General features: G+C 32.7%; 1 protein-coding gene across 5 annotated transcripts; it reads right to left on the bottom strand.

Moving 5' to 3' along the window:
- Positions 1–5,622: 5,622 nt before the first annotated feature.
- Positions 5,623–20,088, bottom strand: LOC126667835 (disease resistance protein RPV1). 5 transcript variants are annotated; one of them, XM_056104882.1, is made up of 7 exons: positions 19,803–20,088; positions 18,819–19,235; positions 16,263–17,343; positions 15,844–16,158; positions 14,540–15,469; positions 13,904–14,456; positions 5,623–5,946 (listed from the first exon to the last, which is right to left on the bottom strand). In XM_056104882.1, exons 2-7 carry the CDS (start codon positions 19,109–19,111, stop codon positions 5,813–5,815), a joined length of 3,306 nt encoding a protein of 1,101 aa, XP_055960857.1. In that variant the 5' UTR covers positions 19,112–19,235; positions 19,803–20,088; the 3' UTR covers positions 5,623–5,812. The 5 variants fall into 5 exon arrangements, with proteins under 5 accessions (XP_055960857.1, XP_055960855.1, XP_055960858.1 ...); XM_056104880.1 differs by lacking the exon at positions 19,803–20,088 and having other exon boundaries at positions 18,819–19,282; XM_056104883.1 differs by lacking the exon at positions 19,803–20,088 and having other exon boundaries at positions 14,365–14,452; positions 18,819–19,282.
- Positions 20,089–21,691: the final 1,603 nt, after the last annotated feature.

The raw sequence follows: 21,691 nt of genomic DNA, 5'->3' as shown, positions 1-21,691 counted from the left end.
GACACACATATATATAGTGGTTACTTATCATCTATTCAATGTGAAAACTCTTAAGATTTTATAACTTATAAACATAAATAAAAACTTTTTAAATTTCATAATCATTAAATTGTAATTAATTAAATTAAATTTTATAAAAAAATTCGTATTCTTAACATATAATAACATATTAACAAAATAAATTTCAAAATTTAAGTTTTAGTTTAAATAACATTATATTAATAAATGTAATGTTCAATAAAATGTATTCTAAAATTGTTTATTAATTTAATATATTGATTGATTTAAAAGAAACTATTTCTATAACATGCAATAATTTAAATTATTAAACTTTTTAATATTATTAAAATATACAGTGTTGATTTTTTATATTTCATAACATATAATATTAATATTTTATGGATTAGAATTTGTAAGAACAACATCTAAACAATATAAATATATTAAAACTTTTAAAAATTTAAATCATAAATTTTTAAATATTGTTGGTTAATGTTTTTACAAAATTCTTTATATAATATTAATTATAAAAATTAATTAGACATTTAAACTTTTCAATTCACAACTATTAGACTTTTAGAATTCTATAAGTTTTAACTTTTAATATTTTATAACTTCTAATTAATGAAATAATAAATAAATTTTAAATAAAAAATTATCACTTGCCAATTTATAGCCAATCCACAATACTTAATTTTAAATTGAAGCTCAAGATTATAGTTTTTGATGATAAAATTTTACAAAATTCTTTATATTATATTAATTATTAAATTTATTATATATTAAAACTTTTCAATTCATAACCATTAAACTTTTAAAATTCTATAAGGTTTAACTTTTCATATTTTGTGACTTCTATATATTAATAAAACTTTTCAATTCATAACCATTAAACTTTTAAAATTCTATAAGTTTTAACTTTTCATATTTTATAACTTCTATATATTAATATTAATTAATGGAATAATTAAAATATTTAAATAAAAAATTGCCACTTGGCAAATTCTAGCTAATCCACTTGTCAAAATATGCTTATTGCTAATTAGAAGTTCAAGATTATAATATAATATAGATTAAATTAATTATATATTAAAACTTTTCAATTCATAACCATTAAACTTTTAAAATTCTATAAGTTTTAACTTTTTGTAACTTCTATATATTAATTGAACTTTTAACTTTTCATATTTTATAACTTCTATATATTAATATTAATTAATGGAATAATTAAAATATTTAAATAAAAAATTGCCACTTGGCAAATTGTAGCTAATCCACTTGTCAAAATATGGTTAATGCTAATTTGAAGTTCAAGATTATAATATAGTATAGATAGATTATAACCATTAAACTTTTAAAATTCTATAAGTTTTAACTTTTCATATTTTATAACTTCTATATATTAATATTCATTAATGGAATAATTAAAATATTTAAATAAAAAATTGCCACTTGGCAAATTGTAGCTAATCCACTTGTCAAAATATGCTTAATGCTAATTTGAAGTTCAAGATTATAATATAGTATAGATTAAATTAAGTCACAATCAAACATACAAAATTGCTCAAGTCAAATGCACAGGTAACTTAACAATACAAAATTGGTCAAAGTCAAATGCACAGCTAACTAACAATACAAAATGGCTCAAGTCAAATGCACAGCTAATTCATCCTTCAATCGGACTTGTAATATTTATGCTGCTGTTAATTCGAATTTATAGGTATAGGTATGGGATGAAATTAAAAAGCTAGGGTTTCAGAAATCATCAAAATGCGAAATCACAGACTAACCTGAGATTCTTCGAATTCAGAGCATTTGTCTACTATCATCGAGCTCGGTTTGGAGATTTCTCAATCCATTTCCAATCTCTATCTATACTCGAGAAATTCATCCAAACACCATGGAGAAGATGCAGAGCCACAATAACTGAAATCTCAGATTGCACTCTCATTTTCATGGCGGATGCTTCCATCTTTTTAAATTAAGCCTACCGTCCTATAAAGATTGAGTCATTTTATGAACCAATTTTTGATGAAGATGGCTGCTGAAGGCATTATCAACAGGCCTAATCAATTTTTTAAATTCAAACCTTTATATATTTTAGGCCAAATGTTATAAACAGGCCAAACCTTTCACAAAAATTTCACAAAAGTCATGACCTTTCAATTTTGTCGATTTTGGCCAAAAAGTGATTATTTGGTTTCACAAAAGTCCTGACCTTTCAATTTTGTCAATTTTGGCCAAAAATGGATTATTTGGTTTCACAAAAGTTCTGACCTTTCAATATTTGGCATGCCACATAGGCGTCACATAGGCGCCACATAGGCAAATTGAAATCAAAATGAGAGTTGGCCACAACTGAAACCAAATAATTTGTTTTTGGCCAAAATCGATAAAATTGAAAGGTCGGGACTTTTGTGAAACTTTTATAAAAGGTTTGGCCTTTTTACGACATTTGGTCTATATTTTATCAAGGTGTATTCATTTAAAAATATTTCATTTTTTCGGTTTTTTTTTCCTGTTTGTGGCCACATTTTCTAAAATATTTAATTTTATTTTATTTTTAATTTTCACTTTCTATTAGAGCCAATTGTTCAAATTAAAGCGAAAAAAATTCGAATATACATCTTATATTACTTTATTTTTTAATATTTATTATGATAAAAACGCAAATTGAAATAATAGGAAGTAACATAAACAATATATTTGTACTTTTTTCCACTTCAATTTGAATAATTTTTTTTATGAATCAATTTGAATAATTAACTATGATTAAAAGTGAAAATTTAAAAATGAACTAAAATTGAAGATATTGAAAGATATAGCCATAAACCGAAAAAAAATTAAAAAATAGGATATTTTTTAGTGATTAAACCTTTTGTCAATTACAATCAAACTTTTAAATTTTTATATTTATATCTAATTTCAAATAAAAGTCCATCTAATCAAAATTTTGAATATTATTGTTAAAATTTTAAACTTTACATCTTTTATTAATTACAATTAATTTTTAAAAATGTATCTAACTTATAAAAATATTTTTTTTATGAAATATAAAAATAGTTAATATAAGGCCAAATAATTAAAAAATGTCAAATCTTCCATAAATATTTCACAAAAAAACATTTCAATTTCATCCAATTTAACCTGAAACATATGATTTCGTTTCAATTATGTCAAATTACACAATTTTACTTAATTGGCGCTGATGTGTGTCATGCCACATCAGCGCCACGTATACGCCACATAAGCACAATTATATGGTTAGATATTATTGAAACGAAATCATGTGTTTTTAAATAAATTAGATAAAATTGAAGGTTTTAGATTTTGTAAAATTATAATAAAAATTTAGCCTTTTTTAATAATTTAACCTTGATACAAATGTTTGGTTGTGTGATAAGAAATTAAAAGGTTTGAATTTAAAAAATAATTAGACTTTATAAATGTGATGATTTTTCAATTTTTAGTAAAGTATTTACACCATTTTGGCCATCTTTTTCTCTTATCCAAGTATACCTAGTTCGCCAATTCATTTACCAAAATACCCACTATATAAAGAAATTTTATCTCATTTTAGGTTAAACTTTTATATAGCCACCTTTTTTTCTCTCTCATCTCTCTCAGAATTCTCTCTTCTTTTCTTCTTCTTTTTTCATTTAATTTTCAGTTTATCTCCTCTGATTATTTTTCCGTTCGTCTTTTCTGTTCGTCTTTCTGGTCGCGCTTCCGTTCGTCTATTTCCTATGGATTTCTCGTCGTTTTCGGTCATTTTTTCGTTCGTTTTTTTTTCGTTCGCGCTAGTCCGTTCGTCTTTTTTGTTCGCGCTATGGATTTCTCGACTCGTTTTTAGATCTGTGTAATTTTTTAGGTTTTTTGTAATGATTTAAATATTTTGTAAATAAAGTATTGTATATCTATAATTTTTTGTTTATAAAATTTTTATATTATTCATATAATTATTTATTTTGTTTCTCTTATTCATAGATTTGTTTATTGCTACTGATTTTGTAAAGAAAAAATTGATTTATGGTGCATTTGTAGTAATTTTATAATATCTTTACGTTTTAGTGTATTTTTGGTATATTTATAGTGTATTTCTGCCGTTTTTTAGTATATTTATGGTGTATTTACAGTGTTTATGGTGTATTTACAGTGTTTATGGTGTATTTGCAGTGTTTCATGGTATAAACCACAAAAAACACTACAAAATGCCATAAATACACTACTTATACACTAATCTTACACTATATAAACACCATAAAAACACTATATATACACTACTGTTATACTATAAAAAAATAAAAAAAATTCCAGAAAAAACATCTATATAAAATAAAAATTAACACTATATATACACTATATATACATTAATCTTATACTATATAAAAAGACTGTCGGTCGGTTCGGTCGACCGAACCGAGAAAACCGAAAACCGAAATTAAAAACCGAAAAAGGTATTTTGTGAAATTAGAAAAAGAAGGTATTTTTCGTAAATAAAAAAAGTCGGAAAAGAAAAGTCAAAACTTGTAATGTAAAGTTGTAAATAAAATGACGAAACATGTATTTTAAGAAATTATCACTTTAGTAAAACAAACGAACAAACGGTTATTCGCTCCCCTCAACTTGGCTAAAAAAATTAAATAAGTCAACTCGATGAAATAAGATCAAACAAACACAGAACTTGTAACAAATGGCTTAGCTGGTGCATTTAAAGAGACTGGTTAACTTACAATAAGCATCAACGTACTGTTCCAGCGTCTATACTATTTGAGTTATAGTTTGTGTGTTTAAATATTTAGTAAATATCTTTCACAATTATAAGTTTAGTATTGCATACTGTAATATTGTAACATGAATGAAAATAGCTGAAAACTTTATTTATAAATATATTTTAAAGCAGTCATATATTTTTGAAGTTAGCAAAAATAATATTAATATAGTAATTAGTAAATATAAATTATAAATATATTTCTTTATTTTATAATAGGGTTAATGTCATAAAAATTCACCAACTTTACACGTTTTCTTAATTTAATCACGTTCTTTCAAACTTCTCATAAACATACACCAACTTTCATTTTTTCCCAAATTTATACATGGTGTTGACGTGTCACTCATTCATTGGTAAAAATAACTTACACCTCAGCAAATTGCACCAATGAATGAGTGTCACGTCAGCACCGTGTAAGAATTTGGGAAAAAATGAAAGTTGGTGTATGTTTTTGAGAAGTTTTAAAGAACGTGATTAAATTGAGAAAACATGTAAAGTTGGTGAATTTTTATGACATTATCCCTTTATAATATTATAAATTTAATAATTTAATAATTAATTTGAAAATAAGATTCAAAGTGATGGGCAGAAGGTCCATTTTAGTCACTAAAATATGAGATATTACAATAAAATACAAATTAATTTTATCAATCACTTTGAAACAAGATGAGTACGTCTGAAAACCAAATGAAAATATCTGAAACAATCTGAATTTGAGTGAGGTTATCAGAATTTAAATTATCCAAACCCACTTGAAAGAATCTAAAATGAATATAATCTGACCTAGCACTAAAACAACCCCAATATTGTATAATATAGACAATTAGTGAACAGAAAATTAGGGGACATAAAGGAAAAATCTGCTTCTACTATATAGTTTAGCATTTATATCAACGTTTAAAATGCTCAATGAACATGAAACTTTACAATACAAACTAATGAATTTAGAACCCAAATGGTGAAACATGTTTGAAGGAAACTGTAGCAGTCGTGAAGTAACTAAAACAATTGGTAATTTGGGGAACGGAACAGCGAAGCTTACACAAAGAACTCGAAGCAACTAAGAAGCTTAGAGAAGAACCCTTTAATTCCTTCCGCGTCTGGTTTCTCTTCCTTGTTTTCTTCACTTCCCTTGTCGTCGGAGTCCATTTCTTTTGCTTCTTCAAAAAAATCTGAAACGACAACTAGCTAAGTTATAGTACTTATACAAAGTTAGTCGAACTTGACATGCTTTCATATGTAATATGCCAATATCAGGCACAACAAATATAAACCAAAACGAATACTTTGACAGAATTAAAGTACTATGTAATAATACTTGATGTTAATTCAAATAAAACAACATGTATTTATACGGTTTCAGAAGTTACTATAATCAAAATATGAAACCCTAATCAAAATAGGAAAAAGAAATAAAACTAAATTTAAAGCTAATAAAAAGAACTCATTTATTAATGTGAATAAGCAAATAAGAATAACTTCTAAATTAAAGCCAATCAGAAAAATGACTAAATTAGCAAAAATCTATAAATCAAATCATAAATCTCTAAATTCCCTAAAGGTTATGGCCTACGCTGCTCTGCATCAGTCTCTTCCACTTGAGAAGAACTCGACCTCAAAAGGCTTTGGAAATAGCCATACTGTTTGGTATTCCAACCACATAAGCATTATCGTTGATTTTCTTCACAATTACCCGTACTTCTTGTGCTGTAATTTGTTGTATGACCCACTGGAAATTGTTCTTTGCAAAAAAACACCATCATTTAGTCCCCCAAATTAAAAATCTCATGTCGTCTACACTTATCTGCAGCTTGCTTCTACCGGACTTTGGCCTATTAAATAACTTCCATAAAGTACGCCAAAAATACTCAATAAACTTATTGTCCGTATCAAAAGTGATAGTCATAGAAACCCCATGTAAATGAACATCGTCCTTTAGAACAACATTGCCATTCCCACTGCATGTGAAGTTCTCTTACAAGGAATAAAATGAGCGATCTTGGAAAACCTGTTGACAACAACAAACACTGAATATGCACCCTCTTTGTGCATGTTCGAGGTAGACCTAACACAAAGTCCATGGACAAGCCCTCCCAAATATTTATAACACTGGCAGAGGCAATGCATAATCCACTATTTTTGAATTGACCCTTGGCCCTTTGACATATGGAACATCGTTCCACAAATTTAGAAACATCTTTGCGCAACTGTGGCCAAGAAAATCTCTCATGAACAACAATGATTGCTTTATCTCTCCCTAAATGTCCAGCTAAACACAACCCACTCTCATGCATCAATTTCCATCATGAATATAAAAAGAATCAACATAGTGGTTATCAAAAAATTTACCCCAAAACTCAGCAAAATCATTATCATGCTTATAGTCTCCCTTAAGCTTATCAAACCGCAAAATCTCATTGCTCAAAGTAAGTAACGATAAAACATATCTACTTAAGGCATCTGCTACTTTGTTATAAACTCTTGATTTGTGCTTCAGCTTTGAAAAGAAATTTCAGCAGCAAATACTGACTCCAGCCTGCATGCATATCTTATCCTCTTTTGGCTATTCAAATACTTCAGTCTCATAGTAGAATACAACACAAACTCTTTGGCCATCAAGCAATGTGCCCATGTTTTAAGAGCACGCACTACAAAATAAAATTTCTCATCATACGTGCTCTACTTTCTCCTTGAATCACTGAGCTTATCGCTGGAAAAGGCTATAGGCCTCGTCTCTTAGGACAAGACAACCCTTACACCAACTCTACTTGCATCACAATCAACCTCAAACAGTTTATTAAAATTTGGTTACGCGGGGACTAGGGCAGTACACACTTACTCCTTCAGTATAGCAAAGCTGTGGGCAGCCTCATCACTCCACAAAGACTTTGCCTTCAAGCTTTTAGTCATTAGGGCAACAGTGGCACTAAGATTTAATAAATCGTCTGTAAAATGCGGCCAATCCATGAAAACTGCGAAGCTCAGAAACATTTGATGGGCGACCAATCTCGGATTGCCCTTATTTTCACCTCATCTGCCTATATGTCAATAGTTTGTGTTCATAGTGGTTTCCTTATTTGATCACTAGATTATAGGCTGAGTTAATGCTGCTAATTAAATCAGCATTGATATGTATATAGCAGTAGATTAGCATTTGATTTACTTCCCTTGTATAGTAGCTAAGTTATAGGCTGTAATATAGCTGTGTACAGCTTGTCTTTTCCTTTGTTGGCTCATAAGCCTTTTATATAATAGAAACCCTACCTCATTGAGTAGGTACTTCAGCCAAAATTGACATGGTATCAAAGCCATCTTATTCTGAAAAACTATCTTGAATTTCTTAGCCCCTCTAGCCTTGATATACATAGCCCTTCTTAGATCTTTTTTTTTCTCGAATGGAACGTTTCGAGAATCACTGTGTTCGCTTCACAGGCAAGAATTATACAGCGTGGGAATTTCAGTTCGAAACTTACCTTCGTGGTAAGGATTTATGGAATCATATCGATGATTCAGAGACTCAGAAATCAGTGGAGATTACTGCTAGTGCGTCTTGGGCTGTCCAAGATGCACAAATTCGCTCCTGGATCTTAGGTTCTGTGGAACCTCATATTCTATTGCATCTTCGTCCTTATAAGTCTGCCAGAGATATGTGGGAGTATCTCAAACGTGTTTATTATCAAGATAACTCAGCGAGAAGCTTTCAATTGGAACTGGACATCTCGCGTTTCTCTCAGGGTTCACTCTCTATTCAAGATTATTATTCTAGCTTCATGAGTCTCTGGGCTGAATATTCTGATTTAATATTAGGAGATGTACCTGTTGCTGCCCATGCCGCCATTCACACAGTCCATCTCAATAGCCAACGTAGTCAGTTCTTAATGAAGCTTCGCTCTGAATTTGAATCGGTTCGATCTTCTTTGCTGAACCGTGATCCTCTTCCTTCATTGGATGTATGTTTTGGGGAACTTCTTCGTGAGGAACAACGATTAGTCACCCAATCTAGTATGCAGCCAGCTATTTCTACTCCAATAGCCATGGCTTATGCAGCACATGGGAAACCTAGAGCGAGAGATCTAAGCAAAACTCAATGTTATTCTTGCAAAGAGTTTGGACATATTGCTCCTCAATGTCCAAATATGTTTTGCAGGTATTGTAAGCAAGAAGGTCACATTATTAAAAGTTGTCCCATCCGCCCTCCTCGCCCCACTTCCCGTGCAATGCAAGCTGTTGAAGTTACAGCTAAATCTGTGGACAAGCATCCTGTACAGGCTGTTGCTGGACAGCCACCTTTAACACCGGAAATGGTACAGCAGATGATTGTTTCTGCATTTTCTGCCCTTGGGTTGCAAGGTAAAACTCTTCCCTCTAGTCCTTGGCTTTTGGATTCCGGCGCTTCTAATCATATGACCAATTCAGCGACAGGGCTCTCTAATATTCGTCCGTATGTTGGTTCCACTTTAATTCAAACGGCCAATGGCCAAAATCTGCCGATTGTGGCTATTGGTGATATCAATTCTGCCATAAATGATGTGTTTGTTTGTCCTAAATTATCTAATAAATTGATTTCTGTGGGACAACTACTTGATAAGAAATATGATGTTCACTTTACGTCTGATGGTTGGTGTGTGCAGGATCAGGAATCGGGACAGCTGATAGCGAAGGGACCTAAAGTTGGCCGTCTTTTTCCGTTGCATCTTTCAACTCAGAAATTTTGTTCCTCTTCCAATTTATTGTCCCTTGCTTGTACTCTTGCCTCTCCAATAGAATGGCATAAGCAACTTGGTCATCCTAATTCTATTGTCCTTTCTCATTTGTACAAGTCTGGTTTATTAGGAAATAAAAATAAAAATGCGAAGATTTCTATTGATTGTTCGTCATGTAAGCTTGCAAAGAGTAAAACACTTCCTTTTTTTAATCAGGGTAGTCGTGCTTCTAAAACTTTTGAACTTATTCATAGTGATGTTTGGGGGATTGCACCAATAATTTCTCATGCTTATTATAAATATTTTGTCACTTTCATTGACGACTACAGTAAGTTTACCTGGATTTATTTTCTTAGAGCAAAATCTGAAGTGTTTCATGCCTTTAAATTATTCCTTGCTCATGTTGAGACACAATTCTCCACTTCTATTAAAATTTTAAGATCTGATTCAGGAGGTGAATATGTCTCTACTGAGTTTCAAAATTTTCTTCTTTCTAAAGGGATTGTGGCTCAGCGTTCTTGTCCTTATACTCCGCAGCAGAATGGGGTTGCCGAGAGAAAGAATCGCCAACTTCTTGATATGGCTCGTGCATTACTCTTAGATTCGTTGGTTCCTCCTAAATTTTGGGTGGAAGCCATAACTACAGCTGCCTATTTGATTAATCGGCTTCCTTCCCAGGTTATTAATCTTAATTCTCCTTATTATCGTCTGCATCAAAAACATCCTCATTATGGCAATCTTCACAGGTTTGGTTGTGTTTGTTTTGTTCATTTACCTCCTCTTGAACGTCACAAATTGTCTGCCCAATCTGCACGGTGTGCATTCCTAGGCTATAGTGTTGTTCAAAAAGGGTTTGTGTGCTATGATGCAACTGTTAATAAAGTTCGTATGTCGAGGAATGTTATTTTCTTTGATAATCAAAGTTACTTTCCTGTTGATAATTCTTATTCTGCTCCCTGTACTGTACTTCCAGAATTCTCCATCGAGTCTCCTCCACCTTTGGTTTCTCGGTTTAAGCCCGGTCACGTATATGTTCGAAGAGGTCCCAATCATTCTCCTGCTATCACTGTTTCGTTACCTGCTTCTGCTACAACTAATCCTACACCACCACTGCGTCGGACAAGTAGGGTGCCAGTTGCACCTAAAAGGTATGGATTTTCGTCTCCTCCATCTACTACTGCTCTTGTTGCCACATTATCTTCAATTGATGTTCCAGCAGGGTATAGTCAGGCTGCCAAGCATGAATGTTGGCAGCAAGCTATGCAAGAAGAACTTCAGGCACTTGAGACTAATCATACCTGGGATCTAGTGGACTGTCCTTCTTCTGTAACCCCACTTGGTTGCAAATGGGTTTATTCTATCAAAGTACGCTCTGATGGTAGTTTGGAACGGTATAAAGCTCGCTTAGTGGCTCTTGGCAATCATCAAGAATATGGTGTAAACTATGAGGAGACTTTTGCTCCGGTTGCTAAAATGACTACAATTCGTACCGTTCTCGCTCTTGCTGCCTCTCAAGCTTGGTCTTTACATCAAATGGATGTTAAGAATGCGTTCCTCCATGGTGATCTCAAAGAAGCCATATACATGAAAATTCCACCTGGGCTTCTTTCTTCTCCGACCTCAACTGTGTGCAAACTTCGCAAATCTTTATATGGCTTGAAGCAAGCACCGCGGGCTTGGTACGATAAGTTTCGATCAACTTTACATCAATATTCCTTCAATAAGAGCAAATATGATGCTTCTTTATTTTTGCGCAAGACACCTACTGGAATTGTTTTTCTTTTGGTGTATGTTGACGATATTGTTATTACTGGTTCTGACTCTGAGTTGATAGATAACTTAAAAGCTCATCTTCAAGCTTCTTTTCATATGAAAGATTTAGGTCGTCTTACCTACTTCTTGGGACTGGAAATTCAGCCCACTACTGGTGGTCTCTTTATCAATCAAAACAAGTATGCTACTGATCTTGTTGTGTCAGCAGGACTACTAGATAGTTCTTCTACTGATTCTCCTATGGAGGTGAATGTCAAGCTTCGGAAAGAGGATGAAAATCTTTTACCTGATCCTTCTCTCTACCGCACGTTGGTTGGGAGCTTAGTGTACCTTACAATTACAAGACCGGACTTGTCGTTTGCTGTGCAGCAAGTCAGTCAGTTTCTTCACTCTCCTTCACATCAACACCTTGCAGCAGTAAAGAGGATTATTCGTTATGTAAAAGGGACTTTGTCTCGTGGCTTATTTTATTCTACTCAATCTTCTCCACTTTTGGCAGCCTATAGTGATGCGGATTATGCTGGTTGTGGCGATACACGTAGATCTACTACTGGTTGGTGTATGTTCTTGGGTGATTCTTTGATATCTTGGAAGAGCAAGAAACAAGATAGGGTCTCCAAATCTTCGACTGAATCAGAATATCGTGCTATGTCTCAAGCTTGTTCTGAGATTTTGTGGCTTCGTGGTTTAATTGGTGAGCTTGGTTTCCCTCAAATGGATTCGATACCCTTGCACGCTGATAATACAAGTGCCATTCACATTACTAGTAATCCGGTTTATCATGAGCGTACTAAGCATATTGAGGTTGATTGCCATTTTATTCGTGATGCTTATGAAGATAAAATAATTTCTCTTCCACATGTTTCTACTGATCTTCAGCTGGCAGATATATTTACCAAGGCCCTCACTTCTAAGCGTCATCGTTTTCTGCTTGGCAAATTGATGCTTTTAGATGCCCCCACATCAATTTGAGGGGGGATGTCAATAGTTTGTGTTCATAGTGGTTTCCTTATTTGATCACTAGATTATAGGCTGAGTTAATGCTGCTAATTAAATCAGCATTGATATGTATATAGCAGTAGATTAGCATTTGATTTACTTCCCTTGTATAGTAGCCAAGTTATAGGCTGTAATATAGCTATGTACAGCTTGTCTTTTCCTTTGTTGGCTCATAAGCCTTTTATATAATAGAAACCCTACCTCATTGAGTAGGTACTTCAGCCAAAATTGACACTATATACTACTATCAAAAAAATATTACCCTAGGAATGGTAGTTTTTGTATCATGAAACTCCATTTTTTGAGATTAACAAATAGCTTATTCTCCTGCAAATCTGTTAGGACCTTCCTCAAGTGCAGCAAATGGTCCTACTCAGTATCACTATAAATTAACATATCATCAACTTAACCACCATAAATTTTCTAATAAAAGGTTTTTGAACCTAATTCATCAATCGCATGAAGATGTTAGGTGCATTTGACATTTCGAACTGATATCACCAGCCACTCATACATGCCCTCTTTATTTTGAAGGCTATTTTCCATTTACCCTTAACTCTAATGCGAATCTGATGATAACCATTCTTCAAATCCAGTTTTGCGAACCACTTAGCCCAGGTTGTCAAGCATATCATCTAGCCTCAGTATGGAAAATTTATATCCCATAGTGATACCTACTATCGACACACATCCGCAAACTCCCATCCTTCTTCGGTGTTAATTGGGCAGGTACAACACAAGGACTCATACTCTCTTGGATATGTTATCAGATCCTCCGCCTTTTCCTTTAGAATCTCACTCTCTACGTACATGAATAGGTATATCAATGGGATCACCACGAGCCATCTCCACCTTTTGTCGTTTATTGATATTCGAATTCCTATGTGCATCAACTCCCAGGGAGTCTAGACGATCCACATTTCTTCAAAACGTCGCTCAAAACGCTAGAATATAATATCTATATATTGATCTAGACGCTGCTCCAATTGTTGCAACGTCTCGTTCCCCGAAAGTGGGGCTCCACCTCATGAACACGGTCACGAAGACCGCCATTGCCCTTAGCCACCATTTGGGCTCTAATACCACTGGACGCAGAGAATAGCTAAATTGAAAAAGAATACTTTCAGAAAATAAAAGTCTAGTAATATTTGATGCCAATTCAAATAAAACAATAAATATTTAAAGTCTAAGAAGTAATCTTAATCAGAACAAAAAACCCTAATCAAAATAGGAAAAAGAAATAAAATTAAATTCAAGGAGAATAAGAAAAACTCCTAATCAAGATAAATTGGAGTGAATCAGGAAAATTCTTAAATTGGGGAAGGCCTAAAAGTTATGGCCTACGCCAGTTGGTGATAAATTGCTAAACTAACTCATTCATAGACGAAGTTAGAGGTATTCAAGGATAAAGTTAAAGGTTAAGAGGAAGAGAAAGAATAATAACTGTAATGATGAGAACAATAAGATTAGGATTCGTGTTTGGTAAATCTACACCATTGAGTCTAAATTAATTTAAGTTAATCTACACCTTTCATTTGCAATGAATGGTGTTGATTTACCGAACTTGACCTCTCATATTCAAGTGAAATAAGATCATAATCCACAACAATATCGTTTGAGAAGAAAAATTTAGGGAACAGTCAAGTCAACTTACATGAAGGGGTCGGAAGAAGTAAAGCAGGATCCATCAATTTCATTATTTCTATGGGTGGTTCATCTGCTTTAAGCTCGTCCGTCTCATAAATCAGGTGTACCCCACACTTCTTCACATTTAATGTATCCTTGTTCTTTCCCCATTCATTAAATGCACTAAACTCAAATGAGGCCTCGTTCATGACATTGTTGCCGGTTTCTATGAGCCAATCATTTAAACCAAAATCCACATTGGAATTAAACCAAAGGAGCACGTGATCTGATTTAAAATGCACACGATCTACGGTAGAACGCATACAACAACTGAACAAGTGGTGTTTTACACCAGTCACACTTTTGAAACAGCATTCAACTTCAAGGCAGAGGGGCACATCGTAAAAGCCAAAGCTGAATTGATCAAGAACTAAAGAAAAAGCAAACCCACAGAATGAAATGTTAAAGCAATCAGGCAGGAGTTCGAACCCCATTGAAGATCCTTGGCTCTCATATTTGCACCACTCTGGAATTTCACTTCCAAGTATACAGAATTGATAAGAATCCAAAATCTTCGCTGTCTATAACAAAGATGAGCATATTAAATCAATTAATTAGTTACTTAGATGGAAAGAAATGGAAAGGTCTTAAGAATGAGACTTACAGAATTGTTAAAAGCAATGGCTACTTCTTCTAAACTGAACTGTGCCTCTGCTAGAATGCTTGAACGTGAATTCTCGTCCAAATTTAGGCAATTACCGTAATAGAATTTGAATGTAACGAAATTATCATAACCCATTTCCAAGTATTCAACATATTCAGACAGTTCTATGGATGGAATGTAGCAAGATAATTCTGCAGTCTCCAAAGATGTACAGTTTTGAACTTGGAGCTGGATTAATTGCTGTGGAAGCTTAGGCAAAATTTGGAGTCTCTTGCAGCTGTTTAAACTCAATTCTCTAAGTGATGGTAGAGAGACAATGTCATTAGGGATTTCTACAAGTGCAGTCCCATCTAGACATAATTTTCTTAAGGAATTCAAACCATACAAAGGAGGCAATTTACAGAAATTTCTGCAGCCACTGAGATCAAGCTCGTCAAGATAATCCAGCTCACAAATGCTGTCCGGGAGAATCATGAGATGTTCACATTGCGCCATTCTCAACATAATAAGTGATGAGGAAGATATGATTGATGAGGGCAATTCTTCTATTGCAGTCTGACTTATATCTAAATATAAAACATTTCCTGTGATCTCTGGCAACTTTTGAAGATTACGACAGCCGCTGAGATTGAGGCTTGCATTGACGACATTCAGAAATGGAACCGAAAGGGCCAACTCTTCCACTCCAGAAATGCTTAGATCTAACCTTTTTATGCCTTTAGGAATCTCAGGAAGACTCTTCAGTTTCTTGCACTCATATATCAAGAGACGAGTAAGGTTGTAAAGGAGCTTTATAGAGGAGTCAATCTCAATCAAATTTTCACAGAAAATAATGTATATTTTCTCCAAATTTCTAGCCAAAGAGAGATTTGGGAGTTTCAATAGTTGTTGGCATCCACAAAGATTCAACCTTTTCAAATTTTGAGGACACTGTAAAAATGAAAACACGTTACTAAAACTAAAAAAAGAGCTGTCCAATCTGATAAAAATTAATTTTATTAAGTTCATATATTAATTTTAAGAACCAAACTGAACTTTATTTTTACTAGATTTGAATGGCTAAAAAGAACAAAAAAAATCAACTCTTTGTATGTTGAAGTCAATTTCAGTCCAATTAGTGAAGTTGTTATGGTGAAATCAAGTTTCAAGTTTTTAAGCATAGAAGTGATACGAATTTAAAAATGATTTTCAGACATAATTTGCAGTACAAAAAATGGGTTGTCATGTTTTTATTTATCTTTAGCATTTGTTTCTTTTTACAAAAAATTAACATAAAAATTAAAAGGTACGTACTTAAGTCTCACCTTGTCTCCATCCCAAAGTTGTGTGATACTGCACCATGCTATCGTAAGCTCAACAAGGTTTTCCATGGAAAAGTTTGATGGAAAAAATTTATAGGGATATTCTTCCCAATGTAACAAACTTAGCGTGTTGGGAAGACAATGAAGATATTTTGATTTATCTAGCAATCCTGATTCTAGCAGTTTTTGTGCATCCCGATTCTGCCTGTGAAATTTCAGCAATCTTAAGTTAGTCATCTTTGAGAAAGCTTTAGGGTGCAAGTAAACCTTTCTGATTTCAGACAAGTCCAAATATATGCCTTGAACTGCTTCATTCTCCTGACAACAAGAGCAAAAGATTTTAAAAGATTGCAATGACAAACATGCCAAGTGAAGCTTCTTTAATATTTGATTTGATATATAAAGAGAATTTCCTTGCATACCATGTTATTAGTTAACATCTGACTGATAACCTTGAAATTCATCAATCTGCTGCCTTCTTGTTGAGCAATTTCTTTACCTGTAGCTTGTATAAGATCATGCATATCTAATACATCACCCTGCCCAATGGTTAAAAGACATTTATCAACTAGGCGCATTATTCCCCAGTCAAAATTTCTGAACCCACTACCTTTCTCGAGTATATCTTTCACATGAATTCTACTCTCTCCTTTAAAGAAGCATGATATATCAAGAAATATATCTTTTGGCTCCTGTTCTAGTTCATTATAGCTTATTTCTAATATTTTATGAATTTCAGAATGAGAAGAATGTTTTAATTTATCCAATACAATTTCCCATTCTTTTGGGGATCTTTCACATAGATGAGAACCCAATAATTTAAGTGCTAGTGGAACACCTTGTGCATACTTCATCACTTTTTTTGCCAATCCGGTATAATCCTTGGAATGATTGTTCGGCTTAAAGGCATAGCTATTAAATAGCTGGAGAGCAAAACTATACTGGAGTTGCCTAACCTTGTATGTTTTGTGACAAAACCGAAGCACTTCGTAGTCTCTGCTTGTTATAATGACTCTACTACCTGGACTCAGCCAACTCTTGAGATCCCCTATTAAACTACTTAATTGGGCTGACTCATTGACATCATCCAAAACGATCATTACTTTAATTCTTTTCAGCCTCTCTAAGACAGAAGTGGGAAGTACATGAAGCATTCTTATATTAAAATTTTCATCGCCTAAAAGCTCGGTTAATAGATTATGTTTTAGCTGAATCAAACCAAACTTTGATGAATTTTCCCTGACATTGCTAAGGAAGCAGCAACCACCAAACTGGTTAGATATACGACTAAAAAGAGCTTCGGCAATGGTGGTTTTCCCTATGCCACCCATTCCCCAAAGCCCAACGAAATAAGGTTTATCATCTGACCCACTATGCAATAATGACAAAATTTGCTCAATTTGTGTGTCAATCCCCACCAACTTAGCAGAAATGCTATAAGAGGTAGGATAAATTTTCTTCAGGATTTCCTTGACAACTGCCTCAATTAATTCAGAATCAGGCCTGAAACGCATAGATATAACTGGTAAGAGAATTATGTAATTAGTCTATAGAAAACGTCCAAACCCACTTCAAGATCCCTATACTTTAATTTGTATTATATTGCATCCTTGCACTTTTAATTGTAGAGATTGAATCCTATCATTTTCAGTTTTGTTAAATTATATTCTTTGTAACAGAAGCCAGAAGGTCTCAACAGTTGGACCTGCGTAGAAACATGTGTAATTTAAAATCTTGTATTTTTTTTAATTTCTTACTAATTACATTCTTATAATTAAATTTTAGGTAATTACCTATTAATTAAAAATTAGAATACCTAATCTATTTTAATAAATTTTCTAATCCATTTATAATAAGTACTTAGACTATCTTTTAAAACTGACATTCAACAAATAATTTTATACATGTCATTTTATGACATTCAAATTTGTAATATATGATGCTTTTTATCCAAATTCAAAAAATAATAAATCGAAAAAAACTTAATATAATCAAATTTAGTAGTTACTGTATTTGTTTTACTGATTTTATGAATTTAACTCATTCAGCAATTAAAGTCAAACTTTACATCCTTTAAGAAATATTTTAAACATTCTTATCTTACACGATAACTAATTTTAAAAAATTAAAAATTAAAAATATTAAATTATTTAAATTTAAATTATTTCCTTCATGTATTTCAATATAAGTAATTTCTTTATCAAAATTTATAAACCAAATATGAACTAAAGATATTATAAGTAAAAAGTGACTATTATTATTATTATTTTTAAATATGGTTTTAATAGTTTATTATAATTAAATTATTAAAAATGACGTCGTTCGCTAATAATTCTTCAACTATTAAAACGACATTGCACTACTTAAAAAAAACAGATCAATTTATTATTAGTTTAATTTCACAACAATTTTTTAATATTGATTTCTTCTTTGTTAAAACACATATAACTTTATCACAAATTTATTAATAATTTAATTTTAAATCTTAAATATCTAAGTTTTTTTGTCAAAGATGGTAATCGCCTCTTAAGAGTCTCAATTGTTAGTTTGTTCGTTACGGAGGCGTGGTTCGAACCCACAACCTTGATGCACTTAGAAACGCCTTAGCCATCCAAACTAGGCCCGCATTGGCTAAATATCTAATTTAACCATCATAAAAAGGTAACTACAAATTATCATCATACTATATTGTTAAATAAATAATCAATGAACGTTTTAACAAAATATACAACTATTAATAAATTTAATATTTTTTTCAGGAACTTTATATTGATAAAAATAAAATCACAGTATTCTGTTTCGACAAAAATAGAAATAAAGGGATCCCGAAATGGGTTGTCTCAAAAAAAAAAAAAAAACAGAACTGCAATTATTAAGATCAACTGAAAAACTTCGAAATCAAAGATCGAAATGATGGGGATTTGAAAATTATCATAACATGTTCTCCACTATTTTGACAATGCAACAATGAAAATTACCTGTGATTCTTCGAATCCCAACCAGATAAAGTTGTCGCCTCCTCCAAAGCATTTCTCCACTTATCCATACTCTTCTTGTGCTTTGCTTGAAGCTTCCTGAATCCATCTCCGAAAACTCCTTTTCCCAGTTCAACATCAGATGGATCAACAAGATAGAAAATTGGCAAAACAATTCGATCCATTTTCTCTCTACACTCAATAATCTTGACGAGTTCATCCAAACACCATGGAGAAGATGCATACCCTTTTGAGAAAACGACGACTGAAATTAGTGACTCTTCGATGACTTTCATAAGGGATGATTCAATCTTTTCACCTCTATCAAGCCTATCGTCAATGAAAGTTAGGATATGCTTATCCACCAGTTTTTGATGAAGATGGCTGGTGAAATTATCACGAGTATCAGCTCCTCTAAAACTGAGAAAAACATCATAACTTGTTTTAGAAGATGAACTAGATGCCATTTTTACAACTTAGAGAAGGATTTGCAATAAGGAATCAGGAATGTGACTAAGATAATTGTATTGAGATATAGCTAAGAACAATTACATTAGTTTCATTGACTTCTAATGAATTAGTATAAGCTTAGAAGAACAATAACACGCTAATTGTCGATGATTAGTTCTATGTTACGTCTGTCTAATGTATAAAAATTATTATCTCTTGTTTAATCTGGTAAAACAATCATTTCATTGAACTGTTCTTCTTCCAAATATATAAAATAAAATTAATGACATCTCCAATTAAATATACAAAATTGCTCAAGTCAAATGTACAACTAACTCATCCTTCAATCAGACTTGTAAGCTTGAAATTACATGAATTAAACACCCCAATCTAATAGTTAATTAAATATTTATGCTGCTATTCATTCCAATTTGTAAATGTATATATGGACAATAAGGAGGTATCAATCAGCTTAGGGTTTCGGAAATCATCATAATTTATTTAAATAATTTTAACAACGCAAAATCAAAAGCTTACCTGTGATTCTTCAAATTTAAACTCTCATCGTGCTCTATTTAAAGATTCTCAATCCATTTCAGAGTTCCCCTTTCCGTTGGTCGGTAAAACAGTCTGTTCCAGAAACTTGACATCCAAACGAAATGGAGAAGATGCATAACCACAATTACTGAAATCTGACATCGTTCTGTCATTTCCATGAGTGATGGTTCCAACTTTTCTCTTCTGTGAATCCTTATCGCCCTTGAAAGTTATTTTATGAACCAGTTTTCCGACGAAGATGGCGGGAGAAAATGTAGCATTTATTTTGGGAACAAAAGATCACTTCACCCCTTCAATTTGGCACAAAGTATCAAAAACGTCAAAATTGACAAAATAAGATTAATTTTACCCTAAGTTTAGCAAAATCGAGTCAAAAACCCCTCTTTCCACTCTCACCCAAGAGAGTGAGACACACTCTCCGGTTTTGACGGTAGTTTTTTTCCTAGGTAGTTTTTTAGGGAAAAAAATTTAAAATGATCCTAACTTTTTTAACATTTTAAATAAATATTATTAATAATTTTTAAAAATAATTTAATCCCTTTAATTAAAAACTTAAAATAACAAATTAACTCCCTAAATTTTACATATATGATAACCCTCAAATTTTATATCTATAAGAAAAATATTAATTTTTTTAAAAAAATTAGAACAGATTTGCGGGTCTGTTCTTGAGAGCAGACATGTTCTCTTATGAACATATGTCTTTTCTCTCAAGAACAGACCTCTAGGTTAATTAGGGTTAAACTATAATAAATTAGTATTCAGGTATGATTAATTAGAGTAAATTATGATTAATTAGAAACTCATTTTCCAATTAAAGGAGTAATTATCCCACACATCTGATGTGCCATATCAGATTTGCAACAAATCAATCTCTTATGGACACATGCCTTCTCATTCTCTTTTTTCATTGTGCATTTAATGATTATAAGTGGTGGAACCCTGGTGGAAAGAGACTATGTTTCATGTTATGGCTGGGTGTGAGTTTGCGATGAAGTGTTGGAAGTTGTCGGGTTTGGCGGTTCAGATTGGGAGTGTGCTGAGTATTAATGATTAGGTGAGGAGATGGTTAGGAGTTCTCTCTAAGGAGGAGTGTGCGTTGGCAGGGATGATCTGTTGGAGGCTTTGGCTTAACAGGAACGACGTGATCTGGAATGGCAGGTGCTGCAGCGTGGAAAATGTTGTGAATTTAGCAGGATAGCAGCTTTTAAATTGGCAGATGGCTAGGGGTAGAGTGGCGGGTAGTAGAGATAGTGATATTGTCGGCATAGATGGCTCAGATTCATGGTCGAAACCGCCAGTTGGATTTATCCAATGTTGATGCTGCAATTTTTAAGGAGGAGGGTAGAATAGGAGTTAGTTGTGTGGTTAGAGATGACTCCTGTGGTTTGATCCAAGCTCGTCAGACATCTTTTCATGGGACAATGGATTCCCGGTCAACGGAATTAATAGGCATTCGGGAAACTCTTAGTTGGCTTAAAGGAAAACAAAACATTATTCTTGAGTCAGACGCTTTAGAGGCGATCTTGGATATTCGCAATTCGACGGACTTAGACGGTGATGTTCTTATTGACGATTGTGCTCACTTAGCGAAACAGTTTCATAATTTGATTTTTGTGTTTGTAAGGCGATCTGTGAACCAGGCTGCGCATTGTTTAGCGCATAATGCCCGTTCCTTATCAGGTCATCGGGTTCGGTTTTCGAAATGATATTTTGATTCTAAAAAAAAAAAGTGGTGGGACCCTTATTCTTCAAAAGACCAAAAATAATACGTATTGTTAGTATTTTCTGGTGGGTCCCATATTATTTAAAGTACAAAATGATTACCTAAATAATTAATTTCTTTTGTCTAACAAAATTTAATCCGC

This window comes from Mercurialis annua, linkage group LG2 (assembly GCF_937616625.2).
Source record: "Mercurialis annua linkage group LG2, ddMerAnnu1.2, whole genome shotgun sequence".
NCBI lineage: Eukaryota > Viridiplantae > Streptophyta > Magnoliopsida > Malpighiales > Euphorbiaceae > Mercurialis > Mercurialis annua.
This window is presented reverse-complemented; position numbering and strand designations above follow the sequence as displayed.